The sequence below is a fragment of the Taudactylus pleione genome, unplaced genomic scaffold (genome assembly GCF_031769625.1).
Source record: "Taudactylus pleione unplaced genomic scaffold, aTauple2 ptg001990l, whole genome shotgun sequence".
In the NCBI taxonomy this organism is placed as follows: domain Eukaryota; kingdom Metazoa; phylum Chordata; class Amphibia; order Anura; family Myobatrachidae; genus Taudactylus; species Taudactylus pleione.
In genome coordinates this window covers 7775419-7798093 of record NW_028286386.1, presented here as the reverse complement: position 1 = coordinate 7798093, position 22675 = coordinate 7775419, and the positions used below count along the sequence as shown (strand labels likewise).

General features: G+C 44.5%; 1 protein-coding gene across 1 annotated transcript in view; it reads right to left on the bottom strand.

Moving 5' to 3' along the window:
- KDM3B (lysine demethylase 3B) overlaps nt 1-22675 on the bottom strand; it is a 121741-nt gene that overhangs the window by 58948 nt on the left and 40118 nt on the right. The window contains exons 7-10 of the mRNA XM_088465514.1: nt 15531-16100; nt 13483-14662; nt 5710-5911; nt 4981-5195 (exon numbers count right to left, since the gene is read on the bottom strand). Of these exons, the coding sequence (XP_088321640.1) occupies nt 4981-5195; nt 5710-5911; nt 13483-14662; nt 15531-16100 (2167 nt within the window). The remainder of the gene's footprint in view (nt 1-4980; nt 5196-5709; nt 5912-13482; nt 14663-15530; nt 16101-22675) is intronic.

Genomic DNA, 22675 nt, shown 5'->3' with positions numbered 1-22675 from the left:
ACTTCGCAGTGAGCCATTTCACATCTACTGACTTCAGGGGTTCGATTGGAGATTCCTGAAGTGCGTGGAGAACCGCTGACAAATCCCATGGAGCCACAGGAGGGACAAAGGGAGATTGCATTCGTAGAACACCTTGCAGGAAGGTGTGAACATCTGGTAGAGGAGCTAATTTGCGCTGGAACCAGATGGACAGAGCAGAGACATGTACTTTCAGAGAGGCTATGCGGAGTCCAAGATCCAATGCAGCTTGAAGACAGACAAGGACTCTAGAAACCATAAAAATCTGGAGGGTCATAGTTTCTAGTAGCACACCACTGGAAATATGTATGCCACATTCGGTGATAAATCCTGGCAGAGGCCGGTTTACGTGCTCTGAGCATTTTCTGGACCACAGAGTTAGAGAACTCTTTAGACCTTAGGAGACCAAGAGCCAAGCTGTTAAAGATAGACGGACAGATCTGGATGTAGACAGGGACCCTGAGACAACAGGTCTGGTCGCAGAGGAAGTCGTAGAGGAACGTCTATGGAGAGACTTTGAAGGTCGGGCGTACCCACGGTGTCTAGGTCCACCCCCCTCCCCACCCCACCCCTTTTGCATGAACTTCCGAAGAAGCCGGGGCAGATGGGAGACTGGAAGAAAGAGGTATGTCAAATGGAAGGTCCACCTCACAGATAATGCTTCCACGAAGGATGTGTCGGGTCCCCTCATCGTGGGTCCGTACACTGGAAGCTAGTTGTTGGGTCATGAGACCATGAGGTCCACGTCCGGTAGACCCCATTTGTCCACCAGGAGCTGAAAGACTTCTGGATGTAGAGACCACTTGGATGCACATCGTGACGGCTGAGGAAATCCACTTCCCAATTGAGAATCCCTGGGATGAACACTGCCGAGATAGCTGGGAGATGACATTCGGCCCATGTGAGAATGCGGGACACTTCTGCCGCTGCTGACCGGCTTTGAGTGCCTCCTTGGTGATTGGTGTAGCTCACTGCCGTGGAGTTGTCAGACTGTACTTGTACTGGTATGCCATGAAGAAGATCTTGAGCCAGAGTGAGGGCTTTGTAAATGGCTCGGAGTTCCAGGACATCGATTGATAAGACCACCTCGGTTGGAGTCCAAGAATACCTGGAAGGAGTGCTGGCCAGTCGCTGCGCCCCACCTGTGGAGGCTTGTGTCCGTGTTGAGGAGAGCCCAGTCCGGGATCCAAAAGGGGCGACCCCTGTTTAAGTGGGACATCTGTAACCACCAGGAGAGGGATAGGTGAACCTCTGGAGATAGGCCTATTCTCTGGGATCTGAGCAGATGGGGCAGCCCATTCCACCTGGATAGGATCAGGTGTTGTAGGGGCCTGGAGTGAAACTGAGTGAACTCCACCATGTTGAAGATGGACACCATGGATCCCAAGGTCTGCATTGCAGAGTGAATTGACACTCAGCAACTGTGGAGTAGCCTGTGCACTCGGTGCTGCAGTGCAGAGATTTTGTCTGCTGTCAGGTAGATTCTCTGAGCCTGAGAGGCCAGGAGGGCTCCCAGATATACCATTCTTTGAGTAGGAGTAAGAGGAGACTTTCCAGTTGATCAGCCAACCGTGCGTTTGTAGAAAGGCAATGGTTGTTTGTAGATGGCAGTGAAGAATTTCTGGAGAGCTTGCCAAGAGCAAGAGATCGTCCAAGAATGGGAGCGATCTGATCCCTTGACTACGAATAACTGCCATGATCTTGGAATATACCCAAAGAGCTGTAGAAAGCCCAAAAGGCAGAGCTTGAAATTGGTAATGTTGCTGTAATATAGCAAACCAGAGATACTGCTGATTTGGCGCTATAGGTACATGAAGGTAAGCGTCTTGAATGTCCAGAGACACCATAAAGTCCCCGGGCTCCATAGCCAGGACAATATAGAGCATAGGATTTCCATATGAAACCTGGGCACCCTGAGAAACTTGTTCAGAGACTTTAGGTTTAGGATAGACCGATGAGACCAGTGGACTTCTGAACCAAGAAAAGGGTAGAATAACAGCCCTTCCCCCGCTGTGAGGAGGGGCCCGGAATTGTCCTCAGATTTGGTAGGTGGATGTCTAGTAGCCCAGGCTTCGAGGCCTTAGTGGATGCTGACAGACTTGGAAAGGACTGACCTTAGCTTTTCCTTGAGGACGAAAAGGACCAAAGGATGACATCTGAGGCTTCGTAGTAGATGCAGAAGTCAAGAACGCCATCTTGAAAGCTGCCAAGGTGGTCACAATCTTGTCCAATTCTGGGCCAAACTGGATCTCCCCAGATTAAGGCAGAGGCTCCAATGACTTTTTAGAGTGCGAATCTGCCTTCCATGAGCGAAGCCAAACAAAACAGCAGGCTACCACGGAAGTAGAAGATGCCTTGGAAACTAGGAGACCAGTATCCAATGCTGCTTCACCTAAATAGGAGGCTGCATCTCTAATGTGAGATATATAGGACAGCTGTTCCCTCGAAGCATCAGAGGGAAATGTATCTTCTAGGGCCTCTGCCCAACTCTCAATGCCTTTTGCAACCCAGGCCGTAGCCCTGGCAGGACGAGTAATGGCTCCTGTAAGGCAAGCTTCAATCCTTCTATCTGTGGTCTCCTTTAAGGAGGTTGCAGTATGGATAGGTAAGGTAGCGTTCTTAGCTAGGCGTGTCAGCTGGAAATCCACTGCAGGGGGAACTTCCCATTAAGTGCAATCAGTAGCTGGAAAGGGGTAAAAGGAAATTAAGCATTTAGGCAGCTGAAACCTTTTACTTGGCATATTCCATGCCTCACTGATATGATCAGATAGCTGATCAGAGTGAGGAAACTGGCAAAACTACCTTTTGTCATTTAAATAGTGGCTCTTTTGCCTTAGGAATGGGTTCTGACACTTCTATTTGAAGAATAGATTTTACAGCTCTCACAAGTGCGGGTATATTCAATTTAGAGGGGGGTTCCTCGTCTCCCAAGGGGGAGTGAGAAAGGTCTGCATCTTCTGCCTCCCCAGATGATAATTCAGAATCTGATAGCTGGGTGGACTGGGAAAATAACACAGCATGCTTAATAGGTTTACTAGGTAAGGGTCCCTCCTTTTGCCGCATCTGTTGAAAGGCTGTAGAGGTATCCGTCAGACTCTGCACTGAGGTAGAAAGTATGTCTACCCATGGGGGAGGCAAAGGATTTGCAGGGAGTATCTGCTGTGGTCATCCTATAGGGTGAGCTACCACAGGTACCGCTAGCTGGTCCGCAATTTTTGCCAACACCTGTGAAAAAGAAGCCCAGGGGAGGTCCTGAAGAGATGACGCAGGGGCTGATGGGCCAGGTGCCATATAGCAAGATGCACAAAGACCATCTTGAATGAGATTCTCTGAAGCTAAGCAGGACTTGCAAGACACCAGAGTGGGAGCAGCAGGCTGTTTGCTATTCTTGCCTTTGCCAGGCACAGCTGCAAGAATAATGTAGCACACGATCTGGCACAGTGCAGTGAGCAATCCAGTGCAATATGGCACAGTAGTGCGCAACACAAATATATATAGTATGTGATAGCCCTCACAAATATAGGGAGATGTGAGGTACAATAAACCCACTTTACCTCAGTATTCCAGGGTTATAATGAAACAAAGGGAAAGGCATAAGCTGACATTTGTTCATTTTTTTTTTTTTTTTTTTTTTTTTTAAATAAACAGACAGCAGCGTTAGCACAAGTCACATACAATGCAGATCATACAATATAACTGCAGTGGGCACTAAATTCAACTACACAGACCGCAGTGGCTAGTAGGAAATAGCGCTGTATAAATTGGCCCTTGGGAGAGGTATACAGGGAGACCGGACCAAGCGTTCCCGGAGACCTAAATGCAGAAAATGGCTGCCGTGAGTCTCAAAGGGGGCAAGCACGCAGTGGAATGGCGCTCTGAGCCGGAGGAGGGGCCGCAGGGAGAGGGCCTTCTCCCCTATACTGACATCAACCACCGGGTCCCTGGCCTTAATCTGTGCCCTGCGCCAGTGTTTCTAATGCCCTGGTGGTGTAGTGGAGTCCCGGACAAACCAGTGTCCACATCAGCGCCTCCGGTCTGTCTCCTGAGATCGGAGGCAAGACTGTGCGCATAGATGTGGGTCCCCACAGATGGGGATCCGCCTTACCTGTCCCCTTAAGTCCTGACTGCAGTCTGGGGTCCGATGAGCCCTGCTAGCTAGGTTCCCCCAAAGCCCCGCCAAGAGTATCTAGCCGAGGGCTGGTGTCGCGGCGCCGCGGAGGGGTAATGGTGCAGCAGTGCAGATGTCCAGACGACTGTCTACTGCTGCTGCTCTATGTATAGAACTAGTCAGTACACTTGGCCAGGGGTTTAAGGACAGCAAAAGTGCTGGTGGCAGTAAGTTCACACTTGGTACAACTTAAACAGGTCTTAGGTTTATTTAACCAGGTACAACAACAAGGTGGCATAGAGAGACAGGGAACAACAAAGGTTAGGCCACATGCTGAGCCATGGCTCTGCTGCTATATGGATATGAGGAGTCCAGAGCATATCTACCTTTTCTCTCTATGGTGCCGCGATGGGGAAGTTACATACCTCTTTGCCACTCGTCTGGCATTACAGCATCGAGAGGTCCCATTTACTGTCTGCAGCAGTAGTGAAGGGGTTCCCCTATAGAGGTCTTCCTTTTCGGGAGTGGTAAGAGGTGCCAAGAATGGTACCTCCTCAGACCACTTTGAATCACACACAGCTCAGCAAGGCTATTAAGTAACCCCCATAGTGGTAATAAGTAAACATTACAATAAATTAAGTTATATCAAAATGCTGAGGCAGCTAACACACAAAAGTTCCCTGCAGGAAGAGCATACAGAGAAGGGAGTAGCTTAAAAAGTTAGCATTTATTTAAAGTGACAAAGTTCTTATGGAATCTTAGTATCCCCTGAGGATGATCAAGAATGCCAATTTCAGGAATAGCGTTCACTTTAAACAAGGGGACATATAAAATGGAATACTAATAAAACTTACGTTGTGGTTCTACCATCATCATGGCTTCTTTCTCTGACATAACCAACTGACAAAACTGATCTCCAACATTAGCAAGAATATATTTTGAGGTCTCTAAGTCAATGCCTTCAGCTGGAACAGAGTTGGGAACCCATAGACGTATTGCTTCTGAATCACTTTGCTGTGGACTCAAAAAGCCTTCAACGCGCAGAATTCCTTTCCTGGTGAAAATCAGCCTGAAACCAGAACAGTGATTGGAAGGAATAAATAAAATGCATTCCGGTAAAAGAATCTTTATGTTCCATAACAAAGCTTATGATAAGGCCTGTGAATGAATAATGTAAATGCTTTATTTTACCTCACAAATTACAACGTTATCTATCAAATACAAACCCATTTTAAACGCCTTAACAAACTTATTTTTATTATTTGCTGACTATATATTGTATTATAAAAATCAATATTTAATGCTATTATTGTTCAAACAATATGAAAAAAAAAAAAAAGAATAAATTTGAATATATTAATTCCCGCCGACTAATTATTTATGATTTTTAAATTTTCTTTAACACAGGGAATTTTCTTTTTGGGTTCCCTGGCTTAACTTTGATTTTACAAATTATTTTTTGTTGCTGATGTACTTGCTTTTTTTAAAATATGTTCCTGTTTTTGCCTTGCTGACAGTATGCCTTTCCCTGCTTGAAGACTGTTATGCGCAAATCGTACCCAAAATACTTGAATGTGTTATACCTGCGAAAGTGAAAGAATCTACAAGCCACAGTGGAATCATCCTGATCGGGTTCTTTAAATTTTCGATATCGTTCCAATCTGCACTCCCGACACTTATGCAAATGCGGAGCAACATTGATGCATGAGCCATCTTGAAGAAAAGGTTCTCCTGACTGCTTCAGCTTTCTTACTTTACTCATGTCTTTTAAAACAGACTGTCCAACTGTAAATAAACGTTAACATTTACGTATATATAACCAAAGTGAAATCATGCCCCAGAGAATTGTGCTAGAACATACCTGTGTTTCTAATTTTTTTTCTTTGAGGTCCATAGGGTCCACAGGATCTACCTTGGGGTATGTAGTTGGATCGCATCCAATGCACCAAACAGCAAAAGCTTTGGAGCTCCCAGCATGCACTGGTCCTCCCCCCTATATACCCCGCCCCCAGCCACAGGCATTCAGTTTGTAACCAAGCCTAACGGCAAGAGACGGAGAGTGGAGAAGGAAGTACAACGTCCACAAGAAACACTCAACATACTAAGAGGGAATCTGTGAAATAAGGCTAAAGAACAGATTCCCAACTGAGGCCAGGTGCATCAGGGTGGGTGCCCTGTGGACCCTATGGACCTTGAAGAAAAAGAATCAAAAAGGTACGTATAACCATAATTCTATATTTCTTCTTTGGGTTTCATAGGGTCCACAGGATCTACCTTTGGGACGTCCTAAAGCAGTTCCCTTATGAGTGGGGAGGCTCCTGTGCAGAGGAGAGAATCCGCCGCCCCAAAGAAGCATCCTGGGAGGCAGACTTATCAAAAGTATAAAACTTGATAACATTAACCCAAGACCAAGTGGCTGCCTTGCACAGCTGTACAGCCGAGGCGCCATGTCTTACTGCTCACAATGGTCCAACAGACCGAGTGGAATGTGCTGTCACCTTGTTAGAAACAGGGAGATCAGCCTGTGTACAGACCTCGAAGCCAGCGAGCCAAAGTTTGTTTGTCTGCTGGACAACCTCACTTGTGAAATCCATGTAACACAAAGAGAGAATCTGATTTCCTGATGGAGCTGGTCCAATATACGTAAATACAAAGGGCTCGAACCACATCCAGGAAAGCTTCGCCTGTAGACATGTCTGAAAACTTAAAGGCAGGACTACAATTTACTAATTTATTTGAAAACGGGAAACAACCTTTGGGAGGTAGCCCGCCCTGGTATGGAGGATAGCTCTATTTTGATGAAAAATCAAATAAGGAGAGCGCCATGACAAATGCTGCCAAGTCAGAAACTCTGCGAGCTGAAGAGATGGAGAGAAGAAAAAGTGCCTTCGCAGTCAGCCATCTCCAGTCCACCTTATCCAAGGGTTCAAAGGGATGCGACTGCAGTGCCCTAACAACCAAAGACAAATCCCACAGTGCCCCCGGTGGGAGAAATGGAAGTTGCAGCCGAAGAACCCCCTGTAAGAATGTTCAAACATCCGGCAGAGGGGCAATCTTGCGCTGGGACCAACCGGTCAAAGCAGAAACTTGGACTCCCAAGGTAGCCAGGCGAAGACCTAAGTATAATCTAGCATGCAAAAAAGCAAGTACTCTTGATACCTTGAACATGTTATGGTCATATTTTCTGTGGGAACACCAAAGAAAAAAAATGAATGCCAAATTCTGTGACAGATGCGAGCAGAAGCAGGCTTCCTTGCTCTCAGCATCGCCTGAATCACAGAAGAGGAAAAACCCCTGGCTATTAAGACGGAAGACTCAAGAGCCATGCAGTCAAAGCCAGCCGGGGTAGATCCTGGTAAAGACAGGGACCCTGCATTAGCAAATCCTGTCTTAGAGGCAGTGGAAGTGGACTGTCTACGGATGGACATGACAGATCGGAGAACCAATGCCTCCTGGGCCAGGCAGGGGCTATTAGTTTCATCCTGCCGCCTTCCTGCTTGAACTTTGACAACTCTTGAGAGGAGGGAGATTGGAAGAAACAGGTATGTCAACCTGAAGTTCTCTCTCACCGCTAGAGCCTCCACGAAGGCGGCTGAGGGGTCCCTTGTTCTGGACCCGTACCTGGGGACCTTGTGGTTGTGACGTGATGCCATGAGGTCTACGTCTGGTAATCCTTACTTGTCCACCAGGAGTTGAAACCCTTCCGGATGAAGAGCCCATTCTCCGGCGTGTATGTCCTGGCGACTTAGGAAGTGTGCTTCCCAGTTGAGAACACCTGGGATGAATATTGCAGATATTGCTGGAAGATTGCCTTCTGTCCACAGCAGAATCTTTGCCACTTCCTTAATGGCTGCCAGACTTTGTGCGCCTCCTTGATGATTGATGTAGGCCACTGCTGTCGCATTGTCGGACTGAACCTGGACAGGCCAGCCCTGCATGAGGTCCTGTACCAGTATGAGTGCTTTGTGCACTGCTCGAAGCTCCAATATATTTATTGGTAGGTAAATTTTCCAGTCCGTCCACCTTTCCAGACAGGTGTGATGACCCGTCACTGCTCCCCATCCTCGCTGACTTGCGTCTGTGGTGAGGAGTACCCATTCCGGGATCCATAGCGGGTGACCCTTGTTTAAATGAGTCGTCTCCAGCCACCAAGCGAGGGAGAGGCGAACCTCTGATGAGATGCGAATCATCTGAGATTTTATCCGTTGATACTGACCATCCCACTGGGCCAGGATCCACAGCTATAGGGACCTGGAATGGAACTGGGCATAAGCCACCATGTCAAATGTGGCTACCATGGAGCCCAGCATTTGCATAGCCAAGTGAACTGACACTGTTTGCTTGCAAAGTAGATTGCGCACACGCGCCTGTAGTGCTACAATCTTGTCCTCTGGTAGAAGATTCCTCTGTCCCAGAAAGTCCAGCAGCGCCCCCAAGTGCACCATCTGCTGAGTTGGAGAAAGAAACAACTTTTTCCAATTGATTACCAACCCGTGCTCCTGTAAGCAAACAATGGTCATCCGTAGAGGACATTGTAACATCTCCTGAGATTGTACCCATATCAGGAGGCAGTCTAGATATGGCAGTATCCTGGCTCCCTGCCTGAGACGAGCAGTCATGACTGCTATTATCTTGGTAAATACCCGAGGGGCTATGGCCAGACCGAAGGGTAGAGCCTGAAATTGATAATGTTGCTGATCCACAGCTAACCTCAGAAAGTGTTGGTGGGATCTTGCAATCGGGACATGCAGATATGAGTCTTGTATGTATGTCCAGCAAAATCTCCAGGCTCCAACACCAACATAATTGACCGTAGGGTTTCCATACAGAATTTGGGCACCTTGATGAAACTGTTGAAAGATTTCAGATTCAAGATAGGGCGGTGTGACCCATTGGGTTTTTGAACCAAACATAAATTAGGATAACAAACCTCTCCCTTGTTGCGTCACAGGAACGGGGATTATAACTCCTGACTTCAGGAGGGCCTCAACAGACTCCTGGTAGGCGCAAGCTCTAACTTGGTCTGCAGGAAGGACTGTGCCCACAAACCTTTGAGGGGGATGCCTCAGGAACATGATGACATAACCCTGAGAGCCAGCTCTCGCACCCAGGCATCTGTGGTTCTGAGTCTGGGTGAACTGTAAAAGTCGACCTCCAACCCTGACATTCTCCAGGGGTAGGCCCGCGCCATCAGACAGTAGGCTTACCATCTGGCTTAGACGCCGGGCACTTGGCTGACCAAGATTTCTTGGGCTGCGGTTTCCAAAGGGAATGACTGTCTAGCAGAGGACAGTTTCTTTGTCCTACCTTGTGGACGAAAGGACAGAGATTACGACTGCCTCGTAGAAGTAGACATAGATGGCAATTCAGCCGACCTCAGTGTTACCAAAGAAGTCATTATGTCAGCCAACTCTGGTCCAAACAGTACCTTCCCCCAAAAGGCAAAAAGTCTAGAGCCTTTCTGGCCCTGCATCTGCCTTCCAGGTCCTTAGCAATAGGGATCTTCGGGCTGCCATTGAGTATGCCGAGACCCTAGAAGCCATAATACCTGCGTCAATAACCGCTTCCCCCATATACACAGCTGCTGCTCACATCTGGCTGAGAAGAGACTGCTGCTCTCTGGTTGCATCAGATATATCCTCCAGAGACTTTGTCCAATCCTCCATAGCCTTGGCTGGTCTGGAAATAGCTCCAGATAATAGAAAAATTGACAATTTGAAATCAATGTTTTCATCTGTAACCTCTTTTAAAGAGGATGCTGCAGGAATGGGTAACGTAGCGCTCCTGATCACTCTGGTCATATGAGCCGCTATCGTTGGGGGAACTTCCACTTGTTACACTCTGCTGGTGCAAATGAGTACCGAGGGGTTATATTCATTGTAGCATGGAAATGCTTAGCAGGAGTACCCATGCTTCAGACATGAGATTCGTCAGTTGCCCAGACTGAGGAAAATCCTTAGTCACCTTCTGACGTCTAAAGACTGGATCCCTAGATGTCAGTAAAACCTCCTCTTTGCTCTAATGAGAATAGATCTAACCGCAGAGCAGGGACATCCTACAAGGGACTGATGGTCTTCTTTCAGACAGACCCAGAACTCAGACATCAGAGTCTGATGAGGAGGCAGAGTCAGACTCTAAAAAGGGCATGGGTGACGAGCACCTCTCCTATGCCCCTGGTCTATCAGCCTGCGGAGAGGCTGTAGACGGTGGTATACTCTGACTAGAGTGAGCAGTAGAATAAACCCAACAGGAATTCATGAGGGCACAGACATAGAAGGATATAAATGCTGTGAACATCCCATAGCATGAGGAACTGCATCCAGGGCCTGTGCTTCTGCAGCTTTGTCCACTAAGTGCGACAAAATCTGAGACCAAGGGCCACTCAGGTGGCTCTAGTGCTGGTGCAGGTGTACCGGAGAAACAAGGTAGCTGTTACAACAGTACTACACAATCTATCCTAGTTAACAACCTGCTGCACAGGACTTACATGATCTTAGCACTGGCAGTTCATCCTTCTCACCCTTACCTTTAGACATGACAAATGTATAAATGGTATAAGGTATACAGTATAAATGCAATGTGACTTATCATTGAAAACACCCCACACACCTTCAGAGGGATGAGGAGAAACACAGTGATAGAGATATAACTGACAGTTTTGAGAAAGCAGGCAAAATAAGCAGGCAGAATAAGCAAGCAGCTAGCATTATAGTCACATACAATGCATAAATACACACATTTGCTAATGCAATATGGACTCTGAATCAATTGACCAGCCCCGAAGGGGTAATGGTAGGATATAAAGTGCACTATATGCCAAACCCAAGGGAGCGGTATATAGAGAGAGAGACCAAAACCTCTGAGACTACCTTCAGCAGTATACGCACAAACGTCAACTGCGAGCATCTCACACACGAGGTGGTCAAAATTAGCAATCCAGACGCGGGAATCCATACTCAGAAGTTTGCATCTGGGGGAAGGAGCGGCCGGGGGAGCGCCTATCTTCCCTAGGCTGCAATTTTGACAGCCGGGTACGCTGACCTCACGGTAGCAAGATGGAGACTAGTGCGTCTTACCACCCGTCCCCGGCGACAGACGATATGGTCCCGGCCGCCTAAATGAGGACACATTACACGTGGCCTTCACCCGCAGCCGCCTCCGATGCCCTCAACACCGGAGGCGGGGAACTGCTTTGTGCACGATTCCCAGTGAGGAATCGCTTACCTGACATCTCTATGACTCGACTGCAGTCCTGGACCTCAGCAAAAGCCGCTAGCCAAGCCACACTGAGGCTTGCCGAAAACCTCAGGGCATATAGCAGTGCTGGTGTGTTGGCGGCAGCAGGAGTCGTCGTGGTGCAAGCGTCATTCGCGGCGCCTGGTACTCCTAAACTCAGAAGTTCGAAAAACTAAAGGTAAATCATAAAAGTAAAAAGCTTAGGACTGCCTAGGCAGTCCTGCTGTTTAACAGGTGCGACTGGTCTTGCTGCGCACCAAACAAAAAAACTGAATGCCTGTGGCTGGGTATATAGGGAGAAAGACCAGTGCATGCTGGGAACTCCAAAGCTTTGCTGTTTGGTGCACTGGATGCGATCCAACTACATACTCCAAGGTAGATCCTGTGGACCCTATGGAACCCGAAGAAGAAAAGCCCAATATAGTTGTTCTACACATTCTGTCAGCAAATTTAATTTAATCAAATACAAGAAAAAAAAACCCACAGTAATTTCATAATTTATAATACATACACTAAAACATACACAAAGTGTTATTTAGAGCTTGCATTTCAGGAGGCTGTGATGTCGCAGCTGTCACCGGGGAGGCTGGCAGGGAGACCCCCCGTATGAAGCGGGGATGCAGTAAAAACCGTCACGGTCCGGATCATACAGGAGGCTGTAAGCTGTCACTCCCTGGTGACAGCTGTCACAGAGCTTCCGAATAGCACCCAATCAGCATGCTGTAAACGGATCCTGGGTCGGAAGACCTGGATTACCCTGTTTCCACTGAGCCTGACCAGGGTTTTACCCGCATAAAACCCTGCTCGAGACCCGGGAATCGACCCAGGATTTTTCCCTAGGAGCCTTTTAAACTGAGCCGCAACCCTGGTTGACATGACAATAACCCGGGTATTTTGGCCAGTGGAAAAGGGGTATAAATATGAAGCCTTTGTAAGTATTGTGGCCAGTTATTAAAACAGTGGCTCAATTGTGTTACTATACCAGGCAGCATGTTTTACAAATACTTCTGGGTAACAGACAAGTAAATGTTAATAGCTATAGTAGTGTTCCCGCTAGGCACTTGTAGCAAGGTGCCAAGCCTTGCCTGTTGGGAACTGCACCCTGCCTGTTCTGTAAATCAAGAATTGCACACCGCTTTCTCTAAAGCAGTGAGACTGACACAGCAACTGGGTGAGCAAAGGACTGGGATCAACAGTTTGGTCACAACGCGCAAGGTGCACAACATACAGATGTGTCCACATACATCTATCCTGCATGCGCTACAAGTTGAACCACACAACACGGGAGCTCTGTGTGCCTCGGTAGCGCTGAGCGTCTTTCGTGCGACTTTTTACCTTCAAATGTGTCTTATTCACACAGTGATGCGAATAGCTAGCACAAGCAGCTTCCGCTGATGAAAATGATATGTGGCATGCCTATGTTCTCTAAGTCTGCAGGTGTATCTGCATACGAAACGCTACGTTACAGTGTCAGCGGCTGTAACACTAACATAGCGTTTCGTATGCAGATACACCTGCAGACTCACAGAGAACATAGGTGTGATGCATATCATTTTAATCAGCAGAAGCCGCTTGTGCTAGCTATTCACATCACAGTGTAAATAAAACTCATTTGAAAGTAAAAAGTCGCACGGGCTAGATATATGAGGACACATCTGTAGGACTCCCACTGCTTTCTGCGACTCCATGCAAGCTGGAGACACCAAGGTGCACAGCCTTTCCCCTCCCTTCTGTAGCCCATGCAAAGGATAGAGCTGTCCGAAGCCCTCTGTGGCAGGAGTGAGATTGTCATAGCTGTGGAGCCAGCTGCCCCAGCAGGAGATACAGACTTGCTAATTTATTATAAGATCTGTATAGAACAGCTTTAGTGACTAGTAATTTTCCAAAATTTTGGAAAATTTTTAATTTTAATTTGCCCTGTAAGATATCAGTACCCTGCCCCCCCAAAAAAAAATCCTAGAGTGAACACTAGCAATATAATGGTTTTATTACAACATGGAAATAGAGTAGCATCTTAGTCAGGTGCTTCACATCACCAAAATGGTTGCAAACCACTGAACAAGGCCTTTGCAACGAAAGCATACGATGTCAACTTGCAGTCTATTTCCTGTGCATGTTACCTTTAAGTGGAGTAGTTCGTGGTCTTCCTTTGGTTGCCTGTTTGCCTCTGCCTTTCCCCAAGAACAAGTCAACGCCATGCTCTCCATTAGGTCCTAGCCTCCCAACAAGATGTTCTGGAATACCTTTAAAGCCAGCCCTGGCATTTAGCTGCTCCTCTGTATCACTCAGGTCACTCAAGTCACTATTTGTACTGGAGTCAGAATCTGCTTTTGATGTCCTGCTTCGCTCATCCAGTGTGAATCTGTTAACAGATTCAAAAGCTGCTCTACTATCAGGGGAGAATTCTGAGGAGCTGAGAACACCAGGCTGCAGCCTACTTGATAGAGCAGTAAAGGTTCTTAACAAGGGATTGTCCAGTTGTCCTGACCCAATTGCAGGCTTGTCTTCAGTAGGACTTGATGACAATGTTGGCATTTCAATTGGTTGACTTAGGCTATTTGCTGGGGAATCTGATCGTCCATTTCCTAAAAATGCAGAACTTTCAGATGCACCAGTAGGAATAGGCAGTCTTTTTAGGGAGTCCGGAGAAATAAACAAAGGTTTATTTTTCACCATAGAGCCAGACTCATCAAGTTTATGCTGGTCTTGCCATATAGGTGATGGCGGAGTACCACTTATTGAACTTTGGACTGGCTGGGTTGAAAAGCCAAATGGTGAAAGTTCTTTGTTATCTGAAAAAGCCAGGAACGGATTTGACGGTTCCTCCCGAGACAGCTTCGGGGGTTGCAAGAAAAGATTCTCATGGCTCTTAGGTGGGCGAGTGCTTAACACCTTTCCAGGAAATGCAGGGGTGAGTTTTGGCATAGATTCAGAAAAAGCCATTTTTGAATTTGCTTTAGGTTCTGTTGAAGTGAGAGCCTTCGGTTTAAAGATGGCAGAAGAGAGAATGTCCTTGCCTTGCTTCCCTGGGTCCTTGTTTGAAGGCTCTTCCACAACATTCTCTGATATGGCAGTGAAATAGTTACTTGGTGGGAGATTTTGAGACATGCACTGAAAAAATAGATTTTTAGACAGATCAGTCTCTTTTGACTCCTCCTGAACACTGCTTGACCCAAACTGGAAACCAACAGATTTGTTTCCTTGAACTGTACCATTTGATTGACTTCGATCCTCCCCGAAAGTTGACTGGTGGACAGACATGCCAAAACCACTATTTGCAGGCACAGATTTTTTGAAATTCTGCAAGAGATTAAAATAGTGAGGTTGAGAAAGCTAATAGGAATAAGTTCTGGGTGAATCAAACATCTACATTTCCGCCTTGTCATGGGAACACACGTATAGTACTATTTGACAGTCATGCTTTCATAAAACAGGGAGGGAGCATTTTAGTTCTGTTATATATGTCATGTAGACCAAAATAATCACATTAACTAAAGCAAAGTAATTCTATAACAAAAACAATCTGACAAGCCATTTCCAAATATATCTGACAAAACATACCATTTCCTGAGAGAACTATAGGAAGAAGGCTTTCAGAAATTCAATGGTGTTTCCAATTAACCTTTTAGTGCATTTTAAATATTAGCTACAATTTTCTTTAACGACTTGCCTAGCACGGTCGCATCAGATGTGACCACACCAGACTGGGCTTTTCCTGACATGGTCGCATCTGATGCGACCAGTCAGAAACACCCACTAGGCGGCTGCAGGAAGCTAATATTCCCACAGCCGCCTATATCAGAGGGACTACACCTGCAGCTCCCCCTCCTTTGGGTCCCGATCACTGTGGCCACTGTACCTGAAGGCACCTCCCTCCCAACACGGCTGCAAGGGCAGCAGTGTGTATAAAAGCATCAGCTGCGGCTCCTCGTAGCCACGGCTGCTGCTGTGTCCCGATCACCGCTGAGCGGTTTTTGGAGAAAAAGTTTGTCAGTTAAGTGGTTAAAATGCCTCAATTGGTAAAAATAAAACAAAAGCTATGGGTCTCTATAAATGAGAAACTTTATGAAAAATAGTCTACAGGAAAATGGTACTGTAACCCACCAGAAACTTGATTGGCTACCACACTCTTGAAGGTTTACTTAGCAGTATTTACAATCATAAATACCTCTCCGATGGCCCAGCTAGAGTTCTTATTTTCCTCTCCTGTCATGGTGGGAAGAGTGGTGTCAGAGATTCTTACTGTGGTTGGTGTCGTTGCAACTGCTGTTAAAGTCTCAGCTGCATTTCCAATGTTATCGCCTGCCAAAGTGCCTTTACTCCCAGGTCTTCCTGCTTCGGACATAGAGGTTTGACTAGCCATTGCAGAAAATGATGGAAAAGCTAGGGATGCCCCGTCACCAACAGGCTGATCTTGGACAACCAATGTTCGGCCATTTTCTTTGGTGTAAGTTGCAAAGCGAATATTGCGATTAATTTGTGGAACAAAGTGTAGCATTTGTTTAGATCTTGAATCTGATGTGGTGTCTGCACTGCCACCTCCTTTAAACGATCCCCGATTTATCTCATTAGAATCGCCACCATTGCTGTCTAAATCTTTCTTTTCTGCTTTCTGTCTCTTTCCAGAAGAATCACATTCTGCATCTGGAAGTATTTTTCTTCTTCGGTTGTCCCTTCCATCTGCATTTTCTTTTTTCTTCTTTGTTTTTGATGCTTTGGTTACTTTTAATAGAGCTTCCTATAACAGGTAAATAATTAGTTTACCACTGACCACTGTGTATATATTTTATATTAACACTATTGAAATGCAAAATATTACACATTTAAACTATGACATCTAGTAATAAACAAATAGTTTAAAATTATACCATATTCATTTGCTCATTCATCCTTTGGGCGACACTGAACCATGGGCTACAGAATCTTCCAAGGAATTTGCTTTTTATTTTTTTTAAACTGTCAATCTTTGTGGGATTGGGGGGGGGGGGGGGGGACATTGAACCAATATATAGTTCACAATGTTACAATTTGCTCTGGTACTGTATTAACAAATAAATTAACTTGTGTTTAGGAGAGACAATACTGCATAACTATACTGACAACTCACATAAAAAATATTTCTATTCATTCGAAGTGAACATTTGAGTATTAAACATTATGATTCTGCAGACTGTCCTAACCAAGGGACGCAAAAACGTGAATTAACACAGAGCAATTAAAATAACCAGTAATGTAATTCAGCATAATGGATTTTTAATGTAAAGCACTTAAGCATAGCATGGATAGGGACATGTAGACTATTCTTAATAGTATATTTATGTAGCAGTTTGGGTTACCAAGGCTGTGGTAAAGTGGTTGAAGCAACTCGTTTGCAGTCTGGAAAGCCCAGTTCTGAACTAGTGACCTTTTGGTTGAGCACATCCAGCTGCTGTCTGAAAATCTGGGAAAGATGAGTTTTACTGGAACAATGAACAGAAAAAGGACTTTCTCACAGAAATTTTCCCAAAATCACAGGTATCTTCTTTTTGGTCCTTTCTGGAAACAGATTGCTCAGATGCCAAGAATATAGTCCTCTGGGCAATGCGGAGAACTTGAATATGTCCTAGTATGCAAAGAAACCAGCAACCAAAACATAAGAAAATCTGTTTGCATGGACATGCAGACAGAGCACCTCAGAGTTACTACGGTAGAAGCCAGTCTCTTCTGAGATCAGTGGTTCAGTTCCACTTGAGATACCTGGGTGAGGACTGTTATGAAACAGATATACATCACAGATCTTCACCCAGATACTTTCCACTAATGGTCTTCCAGTGGATTGGATGAAGTGCAAGGTTTATGAAAAGTCAACAATGTTTTACACATCATGGATATAATCACCCCAGTGCCAGAATTTATTCAAACCTGTTTTTGGTTCAAACATTAACAATACCTTTCAACCCATTTTGAACCTCAAATATCCTCAACATTTATGTCAAGGTGTACAGAAGCAATACGGAGATTAGTCAACAACCGTATGGAATGGGAAGAGTTCATGGTTTACATGGATATAGAGGAGGGGTATTTGATGTTCCAATCTGGGACGGGGAACACTGAGATCTCATAATTGTTGTCCAGTCAGGGCATGAGGATATTTAACCTGGTCGATCTTTTGTACAAGTCATAGTCTCATGACACTGGAGACCATTGGTTGAATTCTTAACTATTAAAAACCCAACCCGAGGCTTTCCTTTCTGGATCTGCTGTTTGTCACAAAACAGCAGAAGAGGTTTCTTAAAGGGGACAAGATAGACACCTTAGTACATTGTTCGACTAATTCCGGGCGCCAGGTCACCATGGTGACTAAGATTTCAGGCCAAGCGACTATATTTTACTCTGGACTGCTCTATAGTTTGATCCCGATTAGCTGGGTCTAAGTCCTGTGAGTGACGAGAGGGAGGTTTCCATGCTGAATGCAGTAATAAACAGTCATGATGAACGAGGACCCACTGGCTGATGCAGACTGCGACTCCACATCTGCCTTTCCTCAAGCAGAGATAAATCACCAGGCTATGCTGTGTGTCCCTGTAGATCCCCCATGGCTGGTGATAATGCAGGGCTATGAGGTGCTGATGTTGTAGCGCCATAATGTTACTTATGTAGCTTAATGGCGGGTGCAGTTAGATTGCACTCTGTGTCTTATCATCAGTGAGGTTCTAGGATGCCATTCAATAGCAGTGTCCCTGGCTTGTCAGGTGCACTACCAGTCAGCAATCCATGGAATCGGCGAGAGTAAGAAGGTTGTGTAATTTCTCTCTAACATGTTCTCCCTAAAATGATTCGAAGCACTACAGTGTAACATATCAATTCGGGGGTTACTACTGCGTGACATTTTAAATTGGGGCAGGTATGGGCATGTGGCAGAATCTGATGACTTAAGAGGAATGTGTGGGGCAGTGGAGTAGCATTGAATAGGCAAGTGTGGTGGTTTATACAAGTTTTTATATATTTTGGTTGGTGACGATGGCCTGGCTCCTAGATTTTACAAAATCTTGTCGAGTTCTGCCTTAGTGGTCTTGCTAAATCGCCATTAACTCGCAGGCATATCTGTTTGGTTATGCATGAAAATACTGTCAAAGACAGTCTTGATATTTGACGATTTATTCAAGGAACTTTCAGATCTAATTTATTTCAAAATGGAATATTTCACACCTGAACAGCCAACAGCCTTCGCTGCCTCCAAGAACGGATTGTGTGGTTGAAGGGTGTCCATCTCAATAAGGCCTATCCTTTCGCCATCCGGGCTTGGACAATAGTGTTGACGTATGTCAGCCTCCAAAGCGGTCACCTTTCATTGCTGATTTCAGAGTATGTGTTTCCTGGTGAAAGCCAGGTTTGTGATCAATATTCTAGAATTCAGGGTCATGTTAAATCCAGTTCACGGGCATCTGTTGCAGAGAAAGCTCAGACAATTCTATAGCTGTGGCACACAACAAAAATCAGGAAGGCACAAAAAGAACACTTGTTTTTTTCATCACATCAGGATTATGCACTTGGAATAGCAGACATCTGATAGCAACAGCGATATCAATCAGGCTCATTCCTGAGATGGAAAACTGGGAGGTCAATTACCTAGACAGACATGTTCTGCATTCTGGATAGGGGTCCCTTCATCTGGACATCGTCCAAGAAATTGTAAAGAGATCGGGTCAGCCAAATACTGACATAATGGTGCCCCAGTTAAACCACAAACTCAACGACAAATCCACAGGAATTTGATAGTTCTTTGGGACTTCTAACCAATCTGTTTATATGGTGGTTAGGCTTCTCCAAATTATTAAAATGAAAAAAAAAAAAGAAAGAACGAGTCTTGGTGCTGTTGGTAGCACCAGCCCGGCAGTGACTCATTCTCAAGATGTAGGTGATTCCATCGTGGTGTAATGTCTCAATGACCACTACACCATCAGAGCATAGCATGACTTGCTTTTTATGTATCCATGTGCCTAAAGAAAACTGCCAGCTGATGAGGGCGATATATGGTCCAGTTTGGAGCAAACAACTTCACACACAGTACATAACAATTATTTTCTGAAGGGACGTGGTCATGTCTATGAGATTTGACTATGCCTCCTCAGTACCTGGGCCATTGATATCTCAACTGCTCCGAAAACTTGCACAATCTAAAGGCTATTTCAACCAGATCAAAGAAAGCTTTGTAGATGGGTATGGGATTGAGCCTTAGCTGAGCAGCTAGATTGGACAACCACATGGTCCTCAGTGCTTACTTTTTTTGCGCCCAAGTACACATCTTGCAAATGGGCATCCCAATAGGTCAGTAGCCTCTAAAGAATGAAAGAGAAATATGGGATTTTACTATTTAAATCGTTTTCTCAAATCCATTGGCGGCATGGCGACCATTTTATGCTCCAGTTCGCCAATGTTTTAGGTCTGTGTTTTTCCAAGTTAATTTTTTTTTTTCCCCAGGGAGTGTGATGTTTACCGCTCTTACATTTTGTTTATCTCTGGTTTTGGCCTGTGGGAAGAGGATAAAGAGATGGGAAATTAAAAGTCTTATTTATGATTTTTCTAAGTGCTTGAATCCTGGCGCGTCCAAAGGAAATGCTTTAACTTAAGTATAAATATGGTGGTACTACCAAGTGCAATTGCTCTGAAAAACCTCCCAGAAATAGGAGCGAAACTGGCTAGAGGTATCCCCACTTTGATGAACCCCAGGAGACTGTGCAATATCCATATGAGAGCTGTTTTTCACAATTATGGTATTGGAGCCATTCATTCCTAAAAGCCAGAGCAGTCAGACACTTATCTGACTATATACAAGTGCTGTATCAAGGGACAGCAGTCAGCAGTGTGGTGTGGACTGACAGACAGCTGGAGGACATGGCTGCTTGCAAGTGGATGCGGCCAGAACACGACATATAAACCGCAGATGAGTGGAGTCGCTGGCGAGTGGAGCCACTGCTGAAAAATACGGCTGTGAGTTTACAGAAAAGCCGCTGTTAGCAGTGCAGGTTATGGAATCCTGCTAAAAGTATCCTCTGAATACGAGACTACAGATTGTTTTTGGAGGAATATTACTCCAGCCTATTTCACCCGGTGATATTAAGGATTAAATTTGTGAAACTTATAACATACTAATGAACGTATGGAGACACACGGAGTAAAGATTGCATTTTAATTATATTGCTAATTGTCTTGGGGTCAAGTGAATTATCTGGTCCAAATTATCCTGGGATTCAGAAATTATTGCTCTGGGACTTTTCTTCAGATAATAAAATCTAGTACTTTTTAACAAAAGTTTTTTTCTTATATAGATATAAACAGCAACCGGTTGCAGTGTGCATGTATGTTTATGTTTGTATATGTGTAAAAATAAAATTGATATGTGAATTCACCACACAATGCAAGTTTCTATAATATATACAGACCGTTGAGATAATTAGCGCAAAATTTCCTCTATATATTTTATGTTTGTACTGTAGCTATTTTTAGGTGGCTACAGGTATATGTGCAGTCACATGCACATATTGGTTTTTTTTGTGTACTTTAATGAGAAAATTTAATTTTAATACACATATTTGTATATCTTTTTATTGATAAGCGCCTAAGATCCTGGAAGAAATTGCAAAGGTTGACAAAATGTATATGGCGCTACTAAGTGTCTATAGCACCATACATTGAAAACACAACCACTTCACTACACAAAGTACAAAGACAGTATAAGATGAGTGATTAAACAGCTAAATAAGAAAAAATATATATATTTTCATAAGTTGGTAAAATGGCAGGGTATTTCTTATGGTTTTTCTAACTTATGTAAAAAATAAATACTAATCTAATCTGGCAGCATATAGATAATTCTCGCTCATGCCATAAATTGCTTAATTCCTGCATTAACAATTCTATTCTCAATGAAATCATTGACTATTTAAAGTACTCGAAACTAACTTCTCAGCACCTACCAAATTTTTTTGCAACCGCTGAACTGTTCTATTTGGTAGTCAACAGTGCAATAAAAATCACCGCATAATTGCAGTTTGCAAGTTAATTTAAAATTTTCTTTTATAATAATGCGAGTAAATCTGAATTGATCTTCACCAGGTAGCTATTTGTAAAATATCCTACCTAATTTTTTCAGCTATGATATCTCCTGATAAGATCATTTCTACTTATGCACTAAAATTAAAACCACAGCCAAGAAAAATGCAGTGTAAATGATTAATAGTCACAAGCTATTTAACCATTGACTCATTGATTACAATGGTGTATTTGTAGCAAAAAATAGAAAGAAAAAAAAAAAAAAAAAAAAACTCGACAAACCATACAAAGGCCCTTTACCCACTGCTACGTTTACATACACTTACAGTTATTGCACCACATAAATGTATACTCATTTTAGAGAAAGACATCAAAATAAATATAAAGTTGTCATATCCATCATTAATTGTGTTTAAAAATGAAAAGCCACTTATGTTTTTTTCCCTTCAGTTAACAGAAATGATATTAATTCACTAATACGAAGCTGATAATTTTGACAAATGTTCTGCTATATTTGAGTGTAGCCTTTGCATGGCCGCTACAACACAATCTCTCTCTCTTCAAGCTTTGAAATATCTCCCCCTTAAATTATTAATAGTCACTTGAATCAAACAATTCTGAATTTTCTCATTTACATTTGCAGCAGAAACACTGAAACAAATCAAATAGAAAATAATTTACTGTATTTAAAGAACATTAGTCACTTCCAGACTGTAAATCACTGGTTACCCTTGTCTCAAGACTAATCACCTGTAGCAATTTAAAAAAATGTTGTCTAGTCAGTGTGGCAGCTCGCAAATAGATTGTCAGGATGTGGGATCGGCCGCCACTCACCTCCGCGCCAGCGTCCTTGGGCTTAGGTGTTCCATCGCCGGGAGTGGAGGTGAGTGGTGGCCTAATACTCTCCCCGGGGACTGCTAGGGCTTGTGTGTGCGTGTCCTGGCTCCCGTGGTGGCGAGCATGGGCGCAGCCATGTTGGTCCATATCACCTGACTTGTCTCTCCCAATGGTAGTCCTGTGGTCACTCAGCTGATCCTCTGATCCAATGACCAACTACCCAAGGGCATTTAGTCTGACTTCAGGAACAAAAAGTTGCTGTTCAACGTCACTTTCCCAGTGACTAGGATGCTAGTATTTGTTCCAGGCTCTAGGTTACTTTCATAGCGTATCCCACAGCTAGTCTGTGTCTAGCTCTTTAGTACTATTGGAGCCAGCTCACGTCTCCATCACCTGTGCCATCCCGAACATATCTGCATCTGGATTAATAGTGTCTTACTTTTG